This window comes from Mesoplodon densirostris, chromosome 9 (genome assembly GCF_025265405.1).
Source record: "Mesoplodon densirostris isolate mMesDen1 chromosome 9, mMesDen1 primary haplotype, whole genome shotgun sequence".
Taxonomy (NCBI): Eukaryota; Metazoa; Chordata; class Mammalia; order Artiodactyla; family Ziphiidae; genus Mesoplodon; species Mesoplodon densirostris.
This window is the reverse complement of record NC_082669.1, coordinates 91,793,836-91,819,929: the sequence shown is the minus strand read 5'-3', so window position 1 is coordinate 91,819,929 and position 26,094 is coordinate 91,793,836. Positions and strand designations below refer to the sequence as shown.

General features: G+C 39.1%; 1 protein-coding gene across 6 annotated transcripts in view; it reads left to right on the top strand.

Annotated features, from left to right (window-relative positions):
- Positions 1–469: 469 nt before the first annotated feature.
- CEP41 (centrosomal protein 41) overlaps positions 470–26,094 on the top strand; it is a 48,340-nt gene continuing 22,715 nt past the window's right edge. For 3 of the 6 annotated variants that reach the window (XR_009533344.1, XM_060107853.1, XM_060107852.1), the window contains exons 1-2: positions 470–585; positions 13,968–14,031. Coding sequence is in view for 2 of the 6 variants with exons in the window: in XM_060107853.1 (XP_059963836.1) it covers positions 553–585; positions 13,968–14,031 (97 nt within the window). In the remaining 4 variants the exon portion in view is untranslated. Of the gene's footprint in view, positions 586–13,967; positions 14,032–21,993; positions 22,102–22,227; positions 26,024–26,094 lie in introns of all 6 variants that reach the window. The other 3 variants (XM_060107856.1, XM_060107855.1, XM_060107854.1) reach the window with 3 other exon arrangements.

Genomic DNA, 26,094 nt, shown 5'->3' with positions numbered 1-26,094 from the left:
GCATAATTTGCATACTAACTTAACCTGAAAATAATAAACTACAGATTCTCATCCCTGCTGAACAACCATATCCCATATCTATCCCCTGTTGTGTAAGAAGTATCCAGATGTTTGGCTAAAACGGCCTTAAAGGGGGATGGCCCTGCGCGGTATTTGTGCTTCCACATTAGCTAGAAACACTTGTTTTTTTCCACACTTTCGAGCCCCTCCCCCCTCGAGCTCTCCGCAGCCGCCCACGCGCAGTCGGCAGCCTGCCCCTCCCCCCCACCCCCGCGCCCCTCTTCCCGCGCTGAAGCTGGCGTCTTCAGGCCCAGCGGAGAGCCCAAAGGGCCGGCGTCCCGCGTTGCCCTTGGCAACCATTGAGTGGCGTCTCACTCTCCCTTAACCCCTCAATAAGAGAGTAAACAGGGCATCCATTGGCTGGCAGGGGAAGGCAGGCCAATCGGAGAAGAGGTTGTAGGGAGGCGCCTGAGCTGGGGTGTGGGAGTAGGAAGCTAGGGTTAGAGGTTACCGGTGAGGCTAGAACCCCGAGCGTGGTCGGTTGGAGCAAATATGTCTGTCCGGAGGCACATTGGGAATCCTGAGGTGAGGGCCAGGTCCGGATCGGAGAATCGGAGGGGGCGGTCGTACCGGTAAAGGCTCCACGTGGGCAGGGAACAGTAACCTGCCACTTCCGCCCTCCGGAAGCCGGGAAGCGGCGGCGTGAGGAGGGGTCTGGAGGGGGGAGGGGGGAGGGGGGAGGGGGGAGGGAGGCGGGGCGGGCCTGGGGCACTCGGAGCTTGGGTAGCCTGCACACCATCCCGCGCAGGTTTACTGTATTTGTCGCTCAAAGGAGCGAAGTGCATGAAGACACAAGTCCCTTCCCTCAAAGGGCTTACAGTCTAGGAGTGGCAGTTACAAAATATAAGTAATATCTGGATGAAGCCCAAAACGCTAAAGGAACGGAACCAAAGGAGCCATCATTTCTGATTATTGGGGTACAGAAAGAGGAGGAATAAGCAGACCAAGCCATTTGGAAAGGACGCAAAATATGACATTAGTTTTACCCTCTGCTCGATTAAGACGTTTTACTTTTTTGTCTGCTTCACCTCCAGTGCCCTGCTGCATATGTGGTCATTTCATCTCAACAAATGTTTACTGGATTCCTAAGGTGCAGGGAGTGCTAGAAGTACAAAAAGATAAGACAAGGCCTTTTAGTCCTTTAATAAGTTCAGTCTAGTGAGGAAGACTTATAAACAAAATTTGAGTTCAATGTGGTTGGGAAACAGGATGTTAGGGGAGCACAGAAGAAAGCTAGGACTCAACTGAGGGAGTGAGAGAAGGGTCCTGGAGATGGTCTGAAATCCGAAGTTACTAACCAGGTGAAGAAGCATCCCAGGTAGAGAGAACATCTTGAGCCAAGTTTAGGAGCTGGGAACCATGTAAGTGGATAGTTCCTTGTAGAGAGGCAGGAGTCAAGTCTGGAAAGGCCTTCTGTGCCTTGCCAGCGTTCTTGGCCTTTATAGTGAACAGGAGTTGCAACGTGTCTCATCTCAGGATGGATGCCTGTGAGCTTTGCTGAGAAAGTTGTGGGGCTGAGTTTAGGCTCTGTAGGGGAGTGCCATGATGGATTATAATGTCTACCGTGGATGTCGGGGAGGTATGTGTGGAGAGTAGTGGTTTGACCACTGTGTATTTATTTTGCCTGCTGGTCAGAATTTGAGAAGCTTTGGAGTTTTAAGTAGCCGAGTTGCATGGTCAGATGTGCATTTTAGGCAGTGGTTGTAGCCACATTGTGGAGAATGGATTTGAGGAGTCCAGAACTGGGGATAGGGAGATTGGTTAGGTGGTTATTATGATATGGACCTAAAGTAAGGCCATGGAACTAGGGACAGAGAGAAATACTTAGGGGATAAAATCATCATGACTTAATAATGAGCTTTGAGAAATGAGAGTGTGATGGATGACTTAGGTTTCCAGCTTGGGTTACTCATTGGTGCTGATGCCATTACTGAGATCAGAAATATGGGAGAAAAAGGAGGAATAGTCTTAGGAGTGTAGGGGTAGAAGAGCCAGGTTGCCCTGTGCGGTTGTCCATTTGTGCTCTGGATAAAGATGTTCAGCTCACTCTCTTGTTTTCATGGGGCACAATTACCGGTAGTTTCTTGAGAAAGAGTGCATAAGAAATAAATATTTTAAATTTATGTCTACGACATTAGGCATGTCTAAAAATGTTATTATCCTACCTTCATATTTATTTGCCTGAGAGTTTGGTTAAGTATAGAATTCTTGGTTGGAAATCATCAGCATATTGAAAACATTGCATTGTGGTCTTCTACTATTCAGTTTTTGTTGTGGAGAAGTTCAAAGCCATTGTGTTCCATTGTATGCGACTTGATTGTTCCTTTCTGGAAGCTTGTAGAATTTTCTGTGTCACCAGTGTTATGATGTTTCACAAAAAATTCCTTGTTATGTGTCTATTTTCACTTATCTTTGTGGGCGCCAGAAACTCATGTCCTTTCTATTCTGCAAAATTTTTAAAAATTGTTTGTTGTTGACTTTCTTCCTCAATTTTCTCCATCCTCTCTTTCTTGAATTCATTATTCTGATGTTGCTTCTATATGACTGGTTCCCTAATTTTCTTAAATTTTATCTCCTGTTTTCCAGATCTTTGTCTTTTTGTTCTCTTTGTGAGATTTAACTTTATCTTCCAATCCCTCTATTGGTTTTTAATTTCTGCCATCACGTTTTTAATTCTTAAGAACTGTGTTTTGGACTCTAACGTCCTTTTAAAAAACCTTTATTTTGAAATATATATAAATTCACAGGAAGTTGCAAAAATAGTACAAAGTGGCCCCATGTACCCTTCACCCAGTGACTATATTTTATGTAAATATAGTACAATATAAAAACCAGGAATATGACATTTGTACAGTGTGTGTATAGTTTGAGGCTATTTTATCACATGTGTAGATTTGATATAATCAAGATTTGCAAGTGTGTCAATTTACAACTAAGAGAACTATTCCTTCACCGCAAATATCTCCCTCAGGCTACCCCTTACTAGTCACATCCACTTTCCTCCCCCTCACCATCCTAACCCGTGGCAACCATTAATGTGTCCTCTTATTTCTGTAATTTTGTCATTTTGAAAATGTTACATAAATGGAATCATACAGTATGTGACCTTCTGAGACTGGCTTCTTTCACTCCGATAATGTCCTTAAGATGCATCCAAGTTGTTGCCTGTAGCAATAGTTCATTCCTTTTTATTGCTGATTAGTATTCTGTGGTATGGATGTATAAGAGTTTGTTTAACCATTCAACTATTGTAGGATATTTTGGGTGTTTTCTGTTTGGGGCATTACAAATAGAGATTTGAACTTTGGAGTACAGTTCTTTGTATGGACATTAATTTTCATTTCTCTGGGATAGATGCCCAGGAGTGCAGTTGCTGTGTTGTATGGTAAGCTTATATTTAGTTTTTTAAGAAACTGTCAAACCATTTTTCAGAGTGGCTATACCATTTTACATTCCCAGCACCAGTGTATGAGAGATCCAGTGTTTGCACATTCTTGGCAACATTTAGTACTGTAAATAATTTTTATTTTAGTTGTTTTAATAGATGTGTAGTGACATCTCATCATGGTCTTAATTTGCATTTTCCTAGTTGATACTGAGGTTGAACATCTTACATCTTCTTATGTGCTTATTTACCCTCCGTATATCCTCTTTGGTAAAATATCTCATTATGTCTTCTGCCTAATTTCTAATTGGATTTTTTTTTCACAGTTGAGTTTTTCCTATGACTGTAAATATTGATTACTGCCAGAGCAGTGATCAGTAGGGTTACATTTTCTTTCTTATTGTTTGTTGTTTTTCCTGGAGTTTATATCTTTATTTTTATTCTCTACTATTTATAAAATTTTATAAATAATGTCTATATCATTATTTATCATTTTTTGCATAGTTATCTTTTCCAAAACTTTATCTATGCATTTGCATATGTGTGTATATATATATAGAAAGAGTTCTATTTGGGGGTTTTGTTTTACACAAATGTTATAACATTGTTTATATGGTTCTTTAACTTGCTTTTTTCACTTAATATGTCTCGGACATCTTTCTGTGTCAGAAAAATATACCTCAACTTAATTATTTTCTTTTAACTCTTACCTAAGTACTTGGTATAATTGTAGAGCAAAATTTTTTATATCTTTTTACTTGTTTTATATATGTATTTATTTATTTTTGATAATGGCATGACAGAAATAATTCACACAGCATAAATCCACCTGTTTAAAGTGTGCAATTCAGTGGTTTTAGTATATTCACAGAGTTGTGCAGTCATCACTAAAATCAATTTTAGAACATTTTCATCAGCCCCAAAAGAAATCTTGTAACCTCTAGCCATCACTCCCCAGTCCTCTCATGTCTCTTCCATTCCCCCACCCCTCAGTCTTGGCAACCATTAATCTACTTTTTGTCTCTGTGGATTTGCCTGTTCTCTACATTTCATGTAAATTGAATTATGCAAAATCTGGTCTTATGTGACTGGCATCTTTCATAATGGTTTAAAGGTTCATGCATGTTGTATTATGCTTCAGTATTTCACTCCTTTTATTACTGAATAATATTCCTTTGCGTGGATATACCACATTTTACTTGTGCATTCTTTTATTGATGGACATGTGGGTTATTTCCACTTTGGGGCTATTATGAAAGATGCTACTGTGAGTATTCATACAGGCATACCTAGTTTTATTGCATTTTGCAGATACTGCATTTTTCACAAATTGAAGGTTTGTGCAACTCTGTATCAAGCAAGTCTGTTGGCACCATTTTCCCAACAACATTTGCTCACTTTGTGTCTCTGTGTCACATTTTGGTAATTACCACAATATTTCAAACTGTTCAATTATTATTATATTTGTTATGATGATCAGTGATCTTTGATGTTACTACTATGACTTGCTGAAAGCTCAGATGATGTTTAGCATATTTTAGTAAGAAAGTATTTTTTAATTAAGATACATACATGTATTTTTTAGACATAATGCTATTGCACACAATAGACTACAGTTTAGTATAAACATAACTTTTATATGCACTGGGAAACCAAAAGATTTCTGTGACTCAGTTTATCACAAAAATCACTTTATTGGGGTGGTCTGGAACAGAACCCACGATATCTCTGAGATATGCCTGTATAAGTTTTTGTGTGGATATGTTCTCTAATGATAATTTTTTAAAATATGTTTTCTCCATACATAGTCTCAGTTTCCTCCATATTGCTATTTTTCTTTTTGTTTTGTTGGTGATGTTTTTATTAGTCAGCTTGGACTGCCATTACAAAATGCCACAGAATGGGTGACTTAAACTACAGAAATTTATTTCTTATAGTTTTGGAAGCTGGGAAGTCCAAGATCAAGGTGCTGGCTGATTTGGTTTCTGGTGAAAACTCTCTCCTGGCTTGTGGATGGCCACTTTCATGCTATGTGTTTGGATGACCTCTTCTTTCAGTGTGCACTTGAGGGAAGAGAATGAGCTCTTTGGTGTCTATTTTTATAGGGACACTAATCCTATGGGATTTGGGCCACACACATCACTTAACCTTAATTACCTCCCAAAGAGGTACAGTCCTATCTCAATACAGTCACATTGAGAGTTAGAGCTTCAACATACAAATTTGGAGGGGACGTAATTCAGTCCATACATAGAAATGTTCTCAGACTTCTTTTAATCTTAAATTGTTAATCTGTGTTTTTGAGTAGGAGACTTAAAAAGGTGATTGAGATCTCTGTATATTTGGGAGGAGTTTGCTGATGTGAGCTTAATTACGAGAAGATCTCAGTGGGCCATGATTTGGGGACTCCCTTTCCCAAATCTGTATCTTCAGCTCTTTCCTCTCAGGCTGGTCATTTTCTCCAGAGGACTCCTCCCCTCTCCTGAGAGTAAAGACCTAGTTGAATTCTTGGAAGAATTAAGGTTAGGGGCTAAATTTCAACATCAGTATGCATCATTCACCTAATACCCCTATTTTCAGTAATGATATCCTTTCCCTGTGTCTGGAGACACCCCCCAGTCCAGAAACCCTTTCCAGGGAATAAATCTATAGATACCTGCTATGGTGGGGAAAGGGCAATCACCTAGGGGCACAGAGGGAGAAGGTTTTGGAGATCCTGTAGCTTCTCATTCAGCCTTCAACCAATCTGCTTATTTCAGTCACTCCTTTTACTCCCACTTCTGGAGGTGCCTGGGGCTGCCAATTCCTGGGCCTTTTAATAATTTTTCTTGGCTTTCCCTTCGATTTTCTTGAGTCCATCAAGTCATTTTCACTTGTTGATGTGCTTTCTAGACTTCAGAAATCACTTGTTATCACTTCTCCCGCTCTTACTCTCTCTTTTTTTGGACTTTGTGTCTGTAAAATAGTATCCTTTTAATGAGGTTTTACTGAGGTTTTGGAAGGAAGTGAAATTAGATGCATTTGTTCAATATGCTGTCTTCACCCAGTAGGCCATGACCTGTAATTATTTTATTTGCTTGTTTATTTTTGGCATACTTACAGGAAGATAAGATAGGACCTTGTCTGTACTGTGCCACTGCCTAGCACACAATAATTGTTCCTTAAATATTTGTTAAATGAGTAAATGAATATATCTGCACTGGGAGAAGTCAAGGCTAGAGTTCACTATTTGGAAATTAGAAGCATGTAAATGGAATTAAACCTAATGGCTGACAGAGAACCTATAGATTAAGAAGATGGAATCCTGGGGAACACAGTGTTTAAGTGACTGACAGAAGAATCATCCGTATGTGATTGGAGCATTAGGAGAGAAAGCTGTTACTGAAGCCAAGTGAAAGCTGAAGGTGGGACTATATAACAGTGTACAGAAAGGTCAGGTAAGTTAGAGACTGAAAAGCAGCCATTATATTTAGCAATTAGGGGATCTCTGACATTGGCTAGCTCCTACAGGAGCCACAGTAGAATGATGGGGACAGTAGCCACATTGCAGTGGATGGAGGAGTAAGTTGCAGTTACTCAGTGTAGTTTTTGTTTTTTTGTTTTCTCCCAAGGAGCTTAGCTAGGGGGACCTCCCTGGCAGTCCAGTGGTTAAGACTCCACGCTCCCACTGCAGGGGGCACAGGTTCGATCCCTGGTGGGGGAACTAAGTTCCCATGTGTCGTGCGGCATGGCCACACACAAAAAAACAAAAACAACAAGCTTAGCTAGGAAGTAAAAAGGGTGGGTTGGCGTTCCAATTATATATTGGTTTCTTATGAGTCTCCCCCATATTTAGTGGCTTTAAACAACAATAGTCATTTATTTATTATCGCTTACAGTTCTGGAGGTTGACTAGGCTCAGCTAGGCAATTACTTGGGCTCTCTCATGTGGTTTTACAGGCAGAAACTCGGTCTAGAGTTATCTTGAAAGTTTCTTCATTCACATTAGGCTGCTGATATAGTCTGCTGGCTGGGAACTCAGCTGGTGCTGTCAGCTGTATCACCTACAAATGGCCTTTTCCATGTGACTTGGCCTTCCTTGTAGCTTGAGCTGGGTTCCAAGAACAAGTGTCCTGAAAGAACCAGGTGGAAGCTGTATTGTCTTTTATGATCTAGACTCGAAGTCATATGGCATCACTTCCATCATTCACAGACCTGTCCAGATTCAAGGGGAGGGAACATAGGCCCCCACCCCTCATTGGGAGGAGTGTCAGCATCACAGTGTGAGTGGTTGGGAAGTTCTGTTGTGGCCATCTTGAAAACTACAGTCAGCCCCAGATGGTAGCTGCTGGCAGAGTAGGGGCTGCTGCACACGCAAACATGGGTCAGGGTTGGTGTTTGAGATTGGTAGGATTGGTCCAGATTAAAACTCCCATAAACAAAAATCCCTTTTAAAGTTGACACCTAGTCCCTTTATATTTTATTGACGTCCTCTTTATACAAATGAGAGAAGTAGAGAAATTTTGAACAAAATATATAATGGAATTTTTTTTAGTCCTTAAATGTAAATCTTACTACATAGGTTGCAATTTCAATGTGAACAACCTTGTGAGTTCCATTTTAAAAGAAGTGGGAAGTCAGAAAAGCTCATTCATTTTTGGATGACTTGTGATTCAGACAATCTCCCTCCTTTTTTTAGTGATTTTCCTTCAGAAAAATCCCACTGTTGACTTCTCATTCTTCTCCCTTTTCTACAACATCCATGTATTCACAAAGCCTGGTCTCACTTTGCATATATTAGTAATCTACCAAAATACTCCTTTGATTGTGTGGCTCATATCTCAGTGTTTCTGATATCTTCCATTGTCTTCAGGGCCTAGTCCAGACCCTCAGCCTAAATTCAGGGATCTCCACCTGGTGCCTACGTATCCATGTCCAACCTTACAGCACAGGATTCCATATACCCACCGTTCTTAAACGTTTTGGGGTTATAGACCCCTTTGAAAATTTGGTGAAAGTCAAGGACCCTTTCCCTAGAAAAATGTACATATACTCAAAGTTTTACATACAGTTTCATGGGACTCATGGACCTCCTAAAGCCCATCAGTAGACCCCATATTCAGAACCCCTGCCTGAATGAGGCTGCACAGTAAAGTGTTTAAGAGTTCAAGCTCTAGAGCCAGACTGCCCAGTTTAATTCCAGGTTCTACCACTCTTACCAGCTAACCTCAGGAAGTCACTCCACCTCTCTATGCCTGCTTCCTAATATATAGAATGAGGATAATACTAGTATATACCTTATTGGTGGTCATGAGGATTAAATGAGATAATGGAGAGAAATGCTTAGCTGAGTGCCTGACAACATAGTTAAGTGCTCAATAAATGTTAGCAGCAATTTCCTTTATTGTTGTTGTTGGATCTTCTCCAGCAAATAGAACAATTTGCCATTCTTTAAACATGCTTTTAAAGTGGCCTTGCTATTATAATTTCCTCCACTTAGAATACTTTTTCCATCCCTTTTCCCCATCTTTTTATCCACAGAAGCTCAACCCTTAAAACACAGCTCCAGTGCCATTTCTTCCACGCAGTCTCCCTTATCACCCGCAGTGTGAGAGCTATCTTTTTGTTTCAGGTTCCTCGAGCCCTCGACGTCTGTGCTGCCCACGGGGCCCTAGCACGCACACTGCGTGTTGCTCAGCTCTCAGAACCATTTCCACCCATTTGGTGTACTTATTGTTCTCACACTGGAGCAAGGCCTTGTAGCAGGTACAGAGGTAGAGCCTCTGTCCCAAGTGCAGGCAGTGAGGAGTGTTAATGGTACAAAGTGCTGTGACAGTCCAGGCAGGGAAGAGATTTCTATCTGACTGGGCCCCCCAGAGGAGGAATCTTCCTGGAAGATGTGTTTGTGCTGGGTCTTAAAAGCCAACCAGAGGTTAAAGAGCAGGGATGGGGTGGGTAGACAGGGAGGGCATTATCTTTTGACCCTCCCTAGAGATGTAAGCCCCCAAAGGGCTTCTGTCATTTTTGGTTGCTTTAAAGAGCCTGTACGAGTACCACAAACATGAACTTTCTCAACTTTCTCCCTTCTCCTGTTGAACTTCTTCATGACCACCTATCTTATTTCATTATCTTAAATATACGTCCAAAGCTGCACCTTCCACCTGGGCTCTGGGCCTCATCCTTTCCCACTCCCTTGTTTTCATACCTGCCTGCTTCATTTGCAACCTCTTATCCAGCCCATTAGCTTATAAACATCCTCAAATCTCTCCTTTCTTCAAACAACAAAAACTATTCCTTAGCAACTCTGAAGGGGGAAAAAAAAGACCATCTGGCTACTATCCTCCCTTCTCATAACACTCAACCTGCTGTTTTTGCTTCTGCTCCTGTCAATTTACTGTAACTGCATCCAGCAGGGTCATCAGCAGTGTCCTGGTGTGTTCAATCCAAATTCACTTTTCTGTTTTCTCTTCCCTGACCTGCATTCTTGTTCACTTGTTCATATTTGACCTCTTGTTCTCTGACTTGAGAGCACTGATCACTGTTGACCATTTTCTTCTTCCTGAAACTCTTCTTTAATTCTCATGACCCACTTTCTTCTGGCCTCTTGCAAGTTTCACCCACAGTGCTTTTCTCCACCTGACCGTAAATGTTGTTGTTTTTTTTTTTCTCAGCCTATACACTCTCCAATGGTGATTGTGTCCATTCCCATGGCTTCCCCCAAATCTTGTTTTTTCTAGTCCAGAAATCTCTCCTGATCTCCAGACCCCCCAGATAGCCAGCTTACCACTTCCGTTTTGGATAACCCACAGATACCTTATATTCAAAATGCCCCAAACAGAACACATCATGTTTTTCAATATATGCTTCCTCCATAAGTGCCTTTTTTGGGGAATGGTATCACTGTCCTTCCCCTGTTACACTAGTCAGTTTTAAAGATTTTATATCTTAAAGACTTCTTAAAACTGTCTCCCTCTCCTCATCTCTACTGCTGCTTTCTTAGGACCACAGATCCTCCGAGCACAACCTCTTACCTGATCTTTGTGCCTCCATTCTTAACTATGATCCTGTTAGTTCTCCAGAGTGCTGCCAGAGTGGTCTTTCTAAAATGGAAATAGAATCCCATCCCTTCTCCCTAACCTTCTTCAGTGACTCCCATCATCTACACCAGGGTTCCTCAACTTCAGCACTATTGACATTTGGGGCCAGCTAATTCTTTTTTGGGAGTTGGGGGTCTTCCTGACATTGTAGAATGTTTAGCAACATCCCTGGCCTCTACTTACTTGATGTTGGTAGCACACCCACCACCCAGTTCTGACAACCTAAAATGTCTCCAGACATTGACAGGTGTCCCCATGAGTTGGGGGAGCAAAATTGCCCCTGTTTGATCCACAGGATAAAATCTAGGTTTCTTAGCATGGATACAAGGCCCTCTGTGTTCTGCCCCCGCCTGTCTCTTCAGCCTCATTTGACCCCATATTGCCCACTGTCCTCCAGGTCTATCAGTTACCAGGAACCGTGTAGCTCCCAGCCAGCACTCCCTTAACTTGACTAACTTTCTCAGCCCTCGGATTTCAGCTCAGAAGTCACCCCTCAGGAAACAGTTCCTGACTCTTTTAGTCTGGATTAGGTGCCAATCTTACATGCTCCTGTTGCACCCCCTGCTTCCCTCTGCTTGTTCATCATGCAGTGTGACGTCTGTTCACTTGTCTCTCTTCCCAGCATCAGCGAGAGCTGGATGGGAAGGACTGTATTTTGTTACCTCTGTGTCCTTAGCACGGTGGCTTACTCCTAGTAGGCATCCAGTAAATGTCGACTGAATGAATTGTTGGTGCTCAATAAGGCTTTGTTGAGTGAATGAATAGTCCTCCTTGAAACAGCTGCTTTTCTCAGCTCTTTCACTTTCCACCATTCCATCCTGTTTATGTAATTGAAAAAAAGCTAGTTGGTCAGTAGGTCAAGAAACAGTCACCCCCAAAGCAAGGATTTTAAGGAAAAAAGTCTGGCAGTTCCATAAACTCTGTGGTGCACTGCGTAGAGTGGAACACAAATAGTTTTACGTTATGGTTGGTACCAGAAAGTCAGGAACAAGAATTTGGACCAAAATGGGAAAATGGGAAAGAAACACTACATTTTTGTACTGTAGCATATGGATTTCTCATTAGTCTATGTAAGGGAAAACCGGGGGTGGGAAGGGCTCAGCGACTGCAGCTGTCCACACTCTCTCCCCCCATCATTCTGCTGCCACCACACCTGGTCCCCAGAGACACCCTCACTTCTTAGCTATGTTGGCTGAGGTATGGACAAATCCCCTTGGTTCAGCAGAGACTAGCCTGGAATCTTTCAAAGGAGCTTTGCTAGGAAACTAGTGGGAAAAACAAAGCAAAAGTAAAAACAGGAAACAGCATATAGAAACTACAAAAATACAGAGGGGAATTATAAAAATACAAAGGAAGGAAGGAAAATGAAAGAGAAAAAAGAAAATCCCTTAGCTTAAGATAACTAAATTCTAGTTTTAGCTTTCCTAAATTTACCAGGCACACGTTTTCCCCTGGGTTTTTTGTTTTTGTTTTGCCACAATATTGCCTCCCTCTGAAGAACTCATCCTACAGTCCCCCTTTTCAGTCTTTTGAGTATTTTCCTTTTCTCACTTAAGAATCTTCTCTTTCTTCATCTAAGAGGGAGTTGGAATTGGCATTGGTCACTTTCTCTTACCGATGGCGGATTACTGATCAGAAGGAGAAAGGAGCTTTCCAGCCTTTCTCTGAGGATAAAGAAGCTCAGGGGTTCTACTTCTGAGGACCAATGCTAAGCGTCCATGACAAAGGTTTTACTTGCCTGGGGTGAAATGAAAAACACAGACAATATCAATGAGTTTTTTAGTAGCACTAAATGACTGACCTTTTTATTCTGGGTTTTTTTTTCTTTATTACTTTGTAAGTATTAAAATAGCAGATGGTAGTTGTGAGGTTTTGCTTTGTTTTTGATGTCCTTGTCAAAATTAAATGTTGATAATTCTCTGTAGGTACCCCAGTTTTAAGAAATTCTTCCTGGTCTCTGAAATCCAGAACTCTGACCAATAGATATTCTGTAAGACATTGAAGTGTACCCTATTTTTTTTTTATGCTTTGTGGGTCATTTGAAAAGGTATTTTAATATGTAAATTTATTTTTCAGTCCTCCAAAAGGAGGTGCTGTAGTTAACTATGTTTTCAAGGGCAAGTGATACAGGTTTTAAAGTTTGATGTTCTGTTCTAAGGAACTATGTAGTTGCTGTAATATAATCCTCATTCTGGATATTCATTTATTGGTTGAATATCAATAAATGTGCCCACCATGTGCTAGGTACTGGGTGAAAACAAATTTGAGTAAGTTATTGTCCCTGACTTCAAGGAAATTCTAGACTATGGAAGAAGGTCGAGGTGTGAACAATAGTACAAGATGTCAGTACTCTAGGAACCAGAGAGAAAGTACCTAATTCCACCTTGGACAGCTTTATAGAGGAAGCGAAGTGTTACCCATGAACAAGTTGAGGAAAGGCATTCTAGGCAGACATTTGCTATGACTGGAACCTGAGTGAGTGTGGCATATTTAGGGAACATTTGGGCAGCTTCAACTTGGGAACATGTGGGAGAGTGGCAGAAGATGAAGCTGGAAGGCTTTGCCCAGTTTTAATTTCCTTTTCCACAGCTACCTGTTACTGAACATATACTTTTCATACTTGTAGTCCAGAAAAAAGCCTGAGCCAGAAAACTGTATTTTGTAATGTTTTTATTCATTAGCCTTCCCTCACTTAATGCCTTTTGAAAATACCACTGAAATTTAATATGGGTAAATGCCTCATACTGGGATTCAGAGTTTACTCCCAGAGTGTAGGACAGGGGAGACCTGACATAGCATTTTGCTGACCATAAACTTTCCTTGAGCCAATGATACGCCCCAGCTGCCCCGAGAGCAGATGCCATCGTGGTGACTTCTGTGGAGCATCAGACTCAAGGCAAGCAGCGGGTCCTGGCCTGGCAACATCTGGGCACTGTGCTCAGGTCTGCGTGCCACTTTTTAGGGCATGTGTGGATAAAATCTAGAGGGTATCCGAGAAGATGGCCTACAAACCATCATGTAAAGAGTAAAATTAAAAAGAACAAGAGAGCTGCCTTTAGTTATTTTAATGGATTGCTTAAGGCAGGATGGAATGGCTTATTCTGGGTTGTACCAGTGGACTGGATGGAAAGTAGATCAATTTTGACTCAGTGTTGGAAATAATTTTTAAGAGCTTTTTTTCCTAATTACATAGCGCTATGAGATTATTTTGACAAAACATGGAAATGTTTTGACAGAAACATGATAACCATCTTCACCTGTGGAGATACTGTAGTGTGAAGTGTCCTATTTGAAGGAATGGTTGGACCTCTAGAGCTCCTTCCATCTTTAAATTCAATGAAATGTTAGCATTTGTTCTAATTTTTAAAGTATCTTATCTCTTTCCCAGCTTTGCCACCCTTACCCTTACATTAACCCAATTATTTGTGAATTTTCTTATTTTTTAGTATCTGACCAAAAGGATACCACAAAACCCAAGATATCAGCATATCAAGTCAAGACTAGACACTGGTAAGTAAAGACAAGAAAATAAAAACTTAAAAAAAAATCTAATAGCCGATTATTGACAAAAAACATCATGTCATGCCTGGTATAAATCATAGCTAAAAGTTTCTTACTGTCTTGGCTGATGTTTTTCTGAGCTCAGGACTTATCTTTGAAAGCTATTTTTCAGATTATCATTAAAAATCTCCATTCACATAATTGAGCTTACTATAAATTGAGAAACTGATAAAAACAGTGTTTAATAAGTTCCAGGACTGAGGCTAATAAATATCAGGACGTCAGCCTCTATTTTGGAACACCTTAAGTATCTTCCTTAAAACTGGGATCAGTAGATTATACTTGCACATGTTTGTTCAATTCCATATTTGCACAGTGCAACTACATGCAAAGTTATGGGCTACAGGACATGTAACGATGAGTGTGAATTGTGATTTTTGTAATCAACGAGCTTAGATTCAAGTGGAGTCAGACAGACTTGAATGAGTAACTAAAATACCAGGCAAAATTAAATTAGTGCTGCAATTCAGGTAAAATGAAATTTAAGAGTGCATTACTGCTTATTTCCATGCTGTTGACATTTTTCAGTGTCATGATGAAAACCACTCCCCAGATCCCTGGTGGATTTTCAGTCTTGTGAGATTTTGGTTGGTTGTTTAGTTTTTTTCAACATCTTAAAGTCTGCTGTGGAAAATCCATCCTATTAAGATGGTTTTGCTAGTGGATGGGGTACCACATGCCTTTAGCAATACTGAATTTTCTACCAGTAACCTCAAGACAACTGAGAAAATAAACTGGGATGTTGACTTTGTTTAAATCTCATTCATTTTGTCTTTCTCTTTCTCCAGCCTCCTTCAAAATTACAGTCTTCTGTTATGCATGTTTCCCCAAATAAAATAGACTTAAATGTTTTAAATGAACCACATTTACAGATACTATTTCTTGGGACCTTTCTTTCAAACATTTTTGTGCTGTACAGATATTTATCCTTGCAAATATCCTGTTTGATGGGAGGTAAAAAATGTTATCTCTGTCTTTGAGGAGGAGGAAATTTTAGTCCAGAGACTATGTGATTTACCTGAAGTTCAGTAAAGGAGATAGAACTAGGATTTGTGTGCAGGATGAGGAAGTCGATGTTAGAGACCTGGTGTGAAGTCCTGGGTACTGTCACTTCGGCCACGCTGTCCCAGTGCTTCCTCCAGCCTCATTTCTTCTATCACAAATGCCTTCAGCTCCTGCCTCTCTGCCTATCTCCCTTTGTTTGCAACTGTGACCCACCTTTCTGGAATAAGTTATTCTGAGAGGGAAGTACTTTGATTAAAAATACCATATTTTCTCTGAGCAGTACGGACAACGTTTTAAAGACTGCTTAATGCATTTCTTTTGGAACCTTCTTAAAATTAAAATTTGTAAGAGCTGAAGTCTTTTTCAGATATATAGATTTGTCTATAGCTTCATTTTTTTTTTCTCCTGGAAGTTGAATTGAGTTTTGTGAGTGAAAACTGATTTCTTTCCCTTCAATTCCTCAGTTCATAACCAAAGTTTGACTCAATAATGGTACCTGAAATTAATTTCAATTTTTTGGAAATTGAGATATTTCTATTTGCTTTTTATAATACAAAGTAATTGCCTATCTCCTTTTATATTTTGAGGTTTTTAATCTAGTATTTTTGCTAATTAAACTTTTTATTTTGAGGTAATTGTAGATTCACATGGAATTGTAAGAAATAAAACAGAGATTCCTTGTACCCTTTACCCAGTTTCCTATAGTAACATCTTGCAAAACTGTGCTGCGCTATCCCAACCATGATATTGACATTGATAAATACAGTCTGGCTACAGAACATTTCCATGACCACAAGGATCCCTCATATCCACTTTCCACCCTCACCTGTGCCTTAACCTGTGGCTACCACCAATCTGTTCTCCATTTCTATAGTTTTGTCTTTCACAAATGCTATATAAATGGAATCATACAATATATAAGTTTATGGGTTGGATTTTTCCATCAGCAAATTCTCTGGAGATTCTTCCAGGTTGTTGCACGTATTAGTAGTTCATTCCTTTTTATTCCTGAGTAGTATTTCATGGTGCATTCCATACATGCACCACAGTTTAACCATTTTCCTGTTGAAGGACATTTGAATTGTTTCCCCTTTTTGATTATTACAAGTAAAGGTGCTATAAACATTTGTGTACAGATTTTTGTGTGAAAATAAGTCTTCATTTCTCTGGGATTAGTGCCCAGAAGTGCAATTTCTAGATTGTATGGCAGTTGCATTTGTAGTTTTTTAAGAAACTGCCAAACTGTTTTCCAGAGTGGCTGGACCATTTTACATTCTCACCAGCAGTGTATGAGTGATCCAGTTTCTCTACATCCTCACCAGCATTTGATGCTGTTGCCATTTTTAATTTTAGCCATTCCGATAGGTGTGTAGTAGCATATTATTGCCCTCGTGATTTGCATTTTCCTAATGACTTACGATGTTGAATATCTCTTCCTGTGCTTGTTTGCCATTTGTGTATCTGTATACCTTCTTCAGTGAAATGTCTGTTCATGTTTTTTGCCTGTGTTCCAATTGGATTGTTTGCTTTTTAATTGTTGAATTTTGAGTGTTCTTTATATATCCTAGCTACTAGTCCTTTGTTGGATACATGGTTTGCAAATAGTTTCTGCCAGTCTGTAGCCTGTCTTTTCATCCTCCTAACAGGGTCTTTCAAAGAGCAAAAGGTTTCAATTTGGGTGAAGTCCAGTATATCAGTGTTTCCTTTTATGGATCAAGCTTTTGTTGTCAAGTCTAAGAACTCTTTGCCTAGCCTAGGTATCAAAGATTTTCTATGTGCTTTTTTCTAAAGGTTTTATATTTTAGGTTTTACATTTAAGTCCATGATACATTTTGGTTTAGGTTTTACATTTAAGTCCATGATACATTTTGGTTTAGGTTTTACATTTAAGTCCATGATACATTTCTGTATAAGATGTGCAACTTAGATTGAGATTAATTTTTTGATTGTGGATGTCCAATTGCTCTAGCACCATTTGTTAAAAAGGTTACCTTTCCTCCATTGAATTGGTGTGTTCACCTTTGTCAGAAACAAGTTGGGCATACTTACGTGCATCTATTTCTGGGTTCTGTATTCTGTTCCATTGATTTATGTGTCTATCCCTCTGCCAATACCACAGTCTTGATTACTGTAGCTATATAATAAATTGGATACTTAAAATTGGTTAGACTGATTAGTCCCACTTTATTTTTCTTTACAAAATTATTTTAGCTACTCTAATTCCTTTGCCTTTCCATGTAAATTTTAGAATAAACTTGTTTACATTTACAAAGAAATATTGCTGTACTTTTTTTGTATTTATTTTATTTATCATTTATTTTTGGCTGCATTGGGTCTTTGTTGCTGCGCATGGGCTTTCTCTAGTTGTTTCTTTCATCAGCATTGTATAGTTTTCAGCATATAAATCCTATACATGTTTTGTTAGATTTACACATAAGTATTTACTTTTTTTGAGCAATTATAAATGGTATTGTATTTTTAATTTTGGTGTCCATGTGTTCATTGCTAGCATATAGAAATATAGCTTATTTTTTATATTTATCTTGTATCCTGAGACCTTGCTAACTCATTTATTAGGTAAAGGAGAAATTTTTTTGGTAGATTCCTTGGGCTTTTCTATGCAGACAATCATGTCATATAAAAAAAGGCAGTTTTATTTCTTCCTTTCCACTCTGTATATGTTTATTTCTTTTTTGTTTGTTTGTTTGTTTGTTTTTTGCAGTACGTGGGCCTCTCACTGTTGTGGCCTCTCCCGTTGCAGAACACAGGCTCCGGATGCGCAGGCTCAGTGGCCATGGCTCACGGGCCCAGCCGCTCCGCGGCATGTGGGATCTTCCCGGACGGGGGCATGAACCCATGTCCCCTGCATCGGCAGGCAGACTTTCAACCACTGCGCCCCCAGGGAAGCCTGTTTCCATTTTATTGATCCTTTCAAAGAACCAGCTTTTGGTTTCATCAATTTTCTCTTTGTTTTTCTGTTTTAAATTTTATTGTTTTGCTCTTATCTTTATTTTCTTCCTTCTGCTTATTTTGCTCTTGTTTCTAGATTCTTGATGTAGGAGTTTAGATTATTGATTTAAGAGCTTTTCTCTTTTTTCATGCATGTAGTTAGTGCTGTAAATTTCTCTCAGCACTGATTTAGCTGTGTCTCACAAATTTTGATATGTTGAGTTTTCATTTTCATTTAGTTCAGTGTATCTTTTTATCTCCCTTAAGACTTCCTCTTTGATTCATGGATTATTTAGACATGTGTTGTTGTTGTTTATTTATTTATTTATTTATTTATTTATTTATTTATTTTTGGCTGCGTTGGGTCTTCGTTGCTGCGCACTGGCTTTTCTCTAGTTGCGGTGAGCGGGGGCTACTCTTTTTTGTGGTGTCCAGGCTTCTCATTGTGGTGGCTTCTCTTGTTGTGGAGCACGGGCTCTAGGCACGTGGGCTTCAGTAGTTGCGGCACACGGGCTCAGTAGTTGTGGCTCACGGGCTCTAGAGCGCAGGCTCAGTAGTTGTGGTGCATGGACTTAGTTGCTCTGTGGCATGTGGGATCTTCCCGGACCAGGACTGAACCTGTGTCCCCTGCATTGGTAGGTGGATTCTTAACCATTGCGCCACCAGGGAAGTCCCGTGTGTTGTTTAGTTACAAGTGTTTGGAGATTTTCCTGTCATCTTTCTGTTATTGACTTCCAGTTTGATTCCATTGTGGTTGGAGAATGTACTCTGTATATCTTAACTTTTTAAAATGTATTGATGTTCATTTTATTGCCCAGGATATGGTCTATCTTGGTATATGTCCCATGGGCACTTGAAAAGAAGCATAGGTTTGCTTAGTGTGTTCTTTGTTTTGTCCTGATAGTCCGAGACTCCTTTTATCTTTTCCTTTCTAATTAGAGAACTTCCTTTAGCCATTCTTTAGGATAGGTCTGCTGGTGACAAATTCTCTTAGTTTTCATTCATCTGAGAACATTTTGATTTCCTTTCATTCCTGAAGAGTATCTTCTCTAGGTATAGGATTCCAGGTTGGCAGTTCTTTTCTTTCAGCACTTGAAAAATATTGTGCCACTTTCTTCTGGCCACCTGATTTCTGATGAGAAATCTCCTGTTATTCAAACTGTTTTTCCCATATGGGTAAGGTGTCATTTATCTCTTGCTGCTTTCAAGATTTTTTTTTCTTTAGTTTTCAGAAGTTTAACCATGATATATCTTGGTGTGGATTTCTTTGGGTCTGTCCTGTTTGGCGTTTACTCAGCTTCTATATAAATCTGAAGTTCATGTCACTTGCCAAATTTGAAAAGTTTTCAGCAATTATATTTTGAGTACATTTTCAGCTCCAGCCTCTTTCTGGTACTTTGATGACATCTCATCACAGTCCAGCAAGGATGGAAATCAAGGCTCCCCATCTGGCCTTTGCTGGCAGTTAAGGGTAGGACATAGCTTTTCTGTGGAATGTGGCTGGAAAAAGGCAGTTATTATCTAATAGTTTTCTGTCTTGCTGTCCTTTGGCTGGAGACAGCAGTCTTTTGTTAGGGATATTTTTGGTCTATTCGTTGGTATTTCTGGGTTTCTGGCTTCTTCAGCTCCAAGTCTAGTGTATATGAGGCAAAAAACAAACAAACAGACAACACCCAGGTAACTCAGCCATTACGTCATTCCTCGGGTCCTGAGGTCCCTAACCAGTCTGCCTTCCTCTCTCTACCTATTAGAGTCTTCTTATGTTTGTTTTATGTATAATGTACAGGATTTTTTTAAATTGGAGTATTGTTGATTTATAATGTTGTGTTAGTTTCTGGTATACAGCAAAGTGACTCTGTTTTATATATATATACATATATATATATATATATATATATATATATATATATATATATATATATATATATACTATATATTCTTTTTCAGATTCTTTTCCATTATAGGTTATGACAAGATATTGAATATAGTTCCCTGTGCAATACAGTAGGACCTTGTTGTTTATCTATTTTATATATAGTGGTGTGTATCTGATAATACCAAACACTTAATTTATCCCATCTAGGATTTTTTTTTTATTCAATCTTTTTTTCTAATTGGTGTGTTTTCTTAAATTGAGATATAATTTACATATCATAAAATTCAACCTCTAAAAATGTACAATTCAGACATTTTTAGTACATTCACAAGGTTGTGAAACCATCACCATTATCTAATTGCAGAATTTGTCATCCCATAAAGAAATCCCATACCCAAAGTAATCATTTCCCATTCCTTACTTTTACCAGTTCGTGGTAATCACTAATCTATTTTTTGTATCTATGAGTTTGCCTCTTCTGAACATTTCATATAAATGGAATCATACAATATGTGACCTTTGTGTCTGGCTTCTTTCACTTAGCATAATGTTTTCAAGGCTCATCATTGTTGTAGCATGTATCAATACTTTATTCCATTTTATTGCCAAACAATATTCTTTTATACAGCTATTTCACATTTTGTTTATCTACTTATCATTTGGTAGATGTTTGGTTTGTTTACGCTTTTTGGCCATAATGCTGTTAAAACATTAGTGTACAAGTTTCTGTGTGAACATACGTTTTCAGTTCTCTTGGTTGATGTACCTAGGAGTTGAACTGTTGGTCAGACGTTAACTCTGTGTTTAATTTTTTGAGGAACTGCCAAACTGTGTTCCAAAGTAGCTGCACTTTACATTCCCACCAGCAGTGTAGGAGGGCTCTTTTTTTCTCCACATCCTCAACAATGCTTGTTATTGTCCATCATTTTGATTATAGTCATCTTCGTGGGTGTGAAGTGGTATCTCATTGTGGTTTTCATTTGCATTTTCCTAATGAGTAATGATGTTGAGCACCTTTTAATGTGCTTATTGGCATTTATATATCTCCTGTGGAGAAATGGCTATTCATATCATTGGTTTTTTACTTGGGTTATTTGTCTTTCTATTATTGAGTTATAAGAGTTCTTTTATATACTCTGGATAGTAGACACTTATCAGGAGTATAATTTGCAAATATTTTCTCCCATTTTGGGGGTTGTCCAGGGATTTTGTTGTACTTAGCTGGAGGAGTAGAGAAAAGTACATCTACCTCATATTCCTGGAAGCAGAAGTCTCCCAAACTAGTTTTATAATACCTTTGGAAGGGCCAGAGTATGCTTCATTGCTTAAAACTCAACATATTTTATTTTATTTTATTTTTTTTTTTTTTTTTTTTTTATTTATTTTTTTTTTCTTTTTGCGGTACGCGGGCCTCTCACTGTTGTGGCCTCCCCCGTTGCGGAGCACAGGCTCCGGACGCGCAGGCTCCGGACGCGCAGGCTCAGCGGCCAGGGCTCACGGGCCCAGCCGCTCCGCGGCATATGGGATCCTCCCAGACCGGGGCACGAACCCGTATCCCCTGCATCGGCAGGCGGACTCTCAACCACTTGCGCCACCAGGGAGGCCCTCAACATATTTTAAAGTCAGTGTGTGAGAAATCTAATTCTAGTTTCGATTTTTTGTTTGTTTCAGATTTAGAAATTATTTTAAAGTCAGTTTAAGGGAAAGATTTTAATTTTTTTTCTATTTATTTTTGTGACTTTCCTCCCTGTGTATTCAGTACAGTGGCCTATGGGTTATGAGCCAGGATACAGATCCCTTTAACCCTCTGGAGAGCCATCAGGGCTTGAGACAGCTGAAACCTCAGCATTTTGTCCAAATATTATCACTTATATATGTCTGCCATGAGGTGAAAAGTGTGAGGAGTCCTGGTTATGAAAACACCAGAGTGACTTTAAAGGTCAAGTAAAAGTAAGAAACTCCTGTCTATGGTATGATTTTAAGCTCTGCAGTCAGAGCAGTGGAAATAGGCACGGTAATGAGTGAGCATTTCTCATTTCTAGGCTAAATAGATGGGTCTTTAATCTTTTCTTACCAAACAGTGAGCAATTCAGAGTTAATCACAAGAAATCAAGAATTTCGTGGCATCTCCTGTCTTCACCCAAATCACCTTCTACTGAGCTCTTCAAAGACTGATATCTTCTTCCTGGGTAAAGATAATTTTTTATTTCTATCCTTCTGATGCTACTTCTCTTATAAACTCAAACACCAGTGTATAGCCATGGCTAGAAATATCAGAATTATTTTGAACTTCAAATATTTCTTTTGTTCCATAGGTGCCTGATTGTATCTTACCAGCTCCCCAGCATTGCCAGACTGTGCCATGAATGGATTATGCTTCCGATGAAATCCCTGACGGCGTTTTGTTCAGTCTCCACTTCAGGGCTCTTGTGTATTCTCAAGCACCCTCTCTGGGTTTCTGCTCTGTAGCACTGCAGGCTGATTAAGGGACACTTTCCAAACCACAGGGCTCTCCCTTTGTTAGTCTCCTACACTCTTTCATTGCTGGCATTATTCTCTCATTTCAATCTATATTCAATCTAATTTCAGATTTCTTTAGCTTTCTAAAATTCTGTAGACTATCTCCATTCAGTCTTTTCTAGCCTTTTTTTATTTTTTAGAAATTCACCTTAGTTTTCTTATCTCCATACAAACTAGTCATTTCCTTTTTTCTTCTTAGTCTTTACTTTTCCTGAATATCTGCTAATAGCCTTGATCTTAAGCACTCAAACTCATTATAGACTAGGTACTCTTCATTTTTATTTGGTATTTAATTCTGTTTCTTATGTCAAAGGAAGAAATGTATGTGAAAGCCTTTTACAAACCAGAAAGCACTAAGCACTCGTATAACTTATTGAGATTAACAAAGGACCACTGTGCCTCTTTTCAAGCTTTCTGCTCCTTCTGAGCCAAAAGAACTTCTCCGTAGAGGAGGGAAATATTGAAGAAAAATAAAGCAATGGAATTGTCTCTTAGCAACTGAGTTCGTGCCTTATAAATCTTACCCACTTTAGATTACTGCTGCTCAAAATCACTTGCTTTTCTTACTGGCTCAGTTCAAATAATGTTATTAAATTATAGGAAAACAAAGGAAAAAATCTAATGAATGAGTCACTCAGTTCGTCGATTGTGCTCTATCTTTGCTTAGCACTATTGATATAGTTGAGTTGTCTCTTTCTCTTGATTCCAGTTGTAAAACTTTTTTATATATCTTTTGTTGCAACTTAAGTTATAAACTAAGTAGAAGCTAAATACCATCTTATACATTTCTAGGTTACCTGAGTCCTGAAATATAGGTCATTTAAGTAGTATGTAACATATATGTACTATATATAAATCAGGTTGGGCATAGCTTAGAGAAAATCAGGTACCCAAAAACTCAAACCAAATTGGGGTGTGATTATTTACATTATAATATAATTCATTATAAGGATTCTTCAGCTAGTAGATCTTCATAGTATTTTTCATTTAGCAAACATTTTTGAGTGCCTCCTACGCTAGACAATGGAAAGGATAAAGATATTGTGTGTGTGTGTGTGTGTGTGTGTGTGTGTGTGTGTGTGTGTGTAAATAGTTGTTTTGGGCTGTCAGTATAATAAGATAGATGAGACTTGCGCACAAATAAGGCAGTACAATGATAAATGCCTTGTGAGTGGTAAGCCGAGTGCTGTAGAAGTTCAGAGGAGGGAAAGGTCACTTCCAGCTGGGTGAGCTATTATGATTACATGGGCAAGGTGACATGTTAGAGAACCAAAGACTAACAGAGAGTTTGTCAAGTTTAGTAATTAAGGCAAGATTGAAGAGGTAGGTAAGATGTTGGTGCCTTCACGAGAAGAGCAAGGAGTTTAAACTTCAGTCAGTAAGTGATGGGGAGCCGCTGACTTTTTTTAATCAAAGTATTGTCTAGGAAAATTTATCTGGCAGTAATGTGTAATTTTAATTTTAAAAAATTAGTCTGTTGATAGTCTTTTAGGTGCCTTACTTTTGTGTAAAACAAAAATGTGTTTATAAATAAGTCAATTATAGAATTGATTCATTTGTATTCTTTTTAAAAGGTAGTCAAAAAACTATACTCAGATGAAATTAGATCCAGTAAGATGAGCTGCTTAGTTAAGATATAAGCAGTATATGAAGTGGGATAAAATACTACTTTTCATACTTTCTAAACTCATTTTTAGAGATTTTTTTGTGTCAATTAGTCATTTCTCCATTTGAAGCAATGCAGAAATCCTCCATATTCTTTTTCCCCGCCTCTACTTGGATAGAATGAATGGCTGTAATGAAAAGGGCTTCTTATCAATAGCCCTCTTAGATTTATTCTTAATTTAGCCAAGTATTTGTACACCTCTGCAAAAGATTTTGTTTCTCTGCCTTCTCCTTTAGTGGGAAAAATAATCAGTAGGAATGACAACCTACCTCACAGGGTCGTTGTGAGGCTCCGCTGGTATGAAGATGAAGTGTTGTGTAAATACTCCGAAAATGTTGATAACTGACTGAGAAATGGATTTTAGACATGTTGTTAGTGGAAACTGCTATAGATTGGAAATGCAGTGTTTTAATAATAAAGACTATATAATAAGGTTGGCTGTTGTTTTCCGTGCACAGTATGCCTTAGGGAATTTAGAGCATAAAATGGTTCCCACCCAATACTCTAAAGGAAGTAACACTTCCTACATATTTACCTCACAGTGAAATCATGTTTTTAAAACAGCACAGCCAGAGAATGATATGTTTTTGTGAGCCATATGAGAAACCAGGAGGTTGGGAGTACTAATCTTGACTTAGTTACTAACTTGCTGTGTCACTGGACAAGTCAGTGATCCTTTTTGTACCTCAGTTTTTGGACGATTCTGGAAGGAGGCATAAAGCTTCTCCAGCCAAAAGAAACTGACTGCCACATCAACAGCCTGGCACTGTAAGGGACTCAGGAACATATAACCAGAAGCTCCTATGTAAAATAGTTTAAGAATAAGACTGTAGGACGCTGAACAGCACACCGTTTGCCCTATCTTCTAACCCCAGTACTGACCAGTTGAGTTCCCGCCCAAGTGCAGAGATGCAGGGAAGAGGATGTGAGTCTGGGAAGGATTCATGGTTTCCACTGTGGAGATCTGGTCACATCTCAGGTCCATTATAGCCTGAAGAACCTAGAAAAGATCATATTTTGTTCTAATCTTGGTCTTTAGTGCTATTTGGACTTCTTCTGAGATGTTCTCAGTGTCTGTCTTGAGGAGTCTCAGCTTCTGAGCAGCCCTGACTAGTGTCATGTCTCTCTGAGCTTTTGGAAGGATACGGTCTGGGTCCAGGACTACACTGAGTCCTGCTTTTTGGTTCTGATCTGGGGACTGTGTGTCTTCAGACGAAAAAAAAATTTTAACTCAGTAGAATTTTATTCTATAATGAATTCATGACAAGGACTTAATAATAACAAATGATATAAGTTGTTTTTTGAAAATGTACTTTGGGTTTCAGAGCAAGGGTTTTCTTTCTCTGCTTCTGACCTAAACATGAAGAAAAGTTCAGAATAGTGCTTGAAAACATCAGTTCATGCCATTAATTGGAAGCATTTCTTTTACCTGAAGTTGTGACTGAAACTGACTAGCTCCTCTCAAGGCTTAAAAGTTAGGAGCACAATTTTAGAAATGAGATATTATTCTGAATGTTTTCCTCTTTTGCTGTACCTTTCAGGTGCCAGTTAGAGCTTGCTGTGCTGAATTGAATCAAACTGAAGCATGCCTAGTAAAAAATAATAGCCCCTGGCTTGAGAACCAGACTTTAGTTCATTCGGAAACCAGAAGGATCCTGGCCCAGTTTTAATGCATGAAAACTCTCCAAACCACCTTGGCTAGAGCCTAGTGTTGTAGAACCAGGCCATAAAACATGAGGGTTGAGGACTCTCCACAGTGGTGGGAATCTGCTGTTATTTCTCAGCAAATCAAATCCACAGTGAATACTGGTGTACAGACTGTGTGGTCTAGTTCAGGCTGCAACATCAGCATGAATAGTGGAAGACCAAGTTCAGGAAAGAGAAGGAAACCACAAAGATTAAGTGAAGAGGAAAGGGTTGCTTGGGTAGGCACAACGGCACACTTTAGACATTCAGAGGTCATTGCTTCTTTCTCTTCCTCTGCATATCTTCCCCA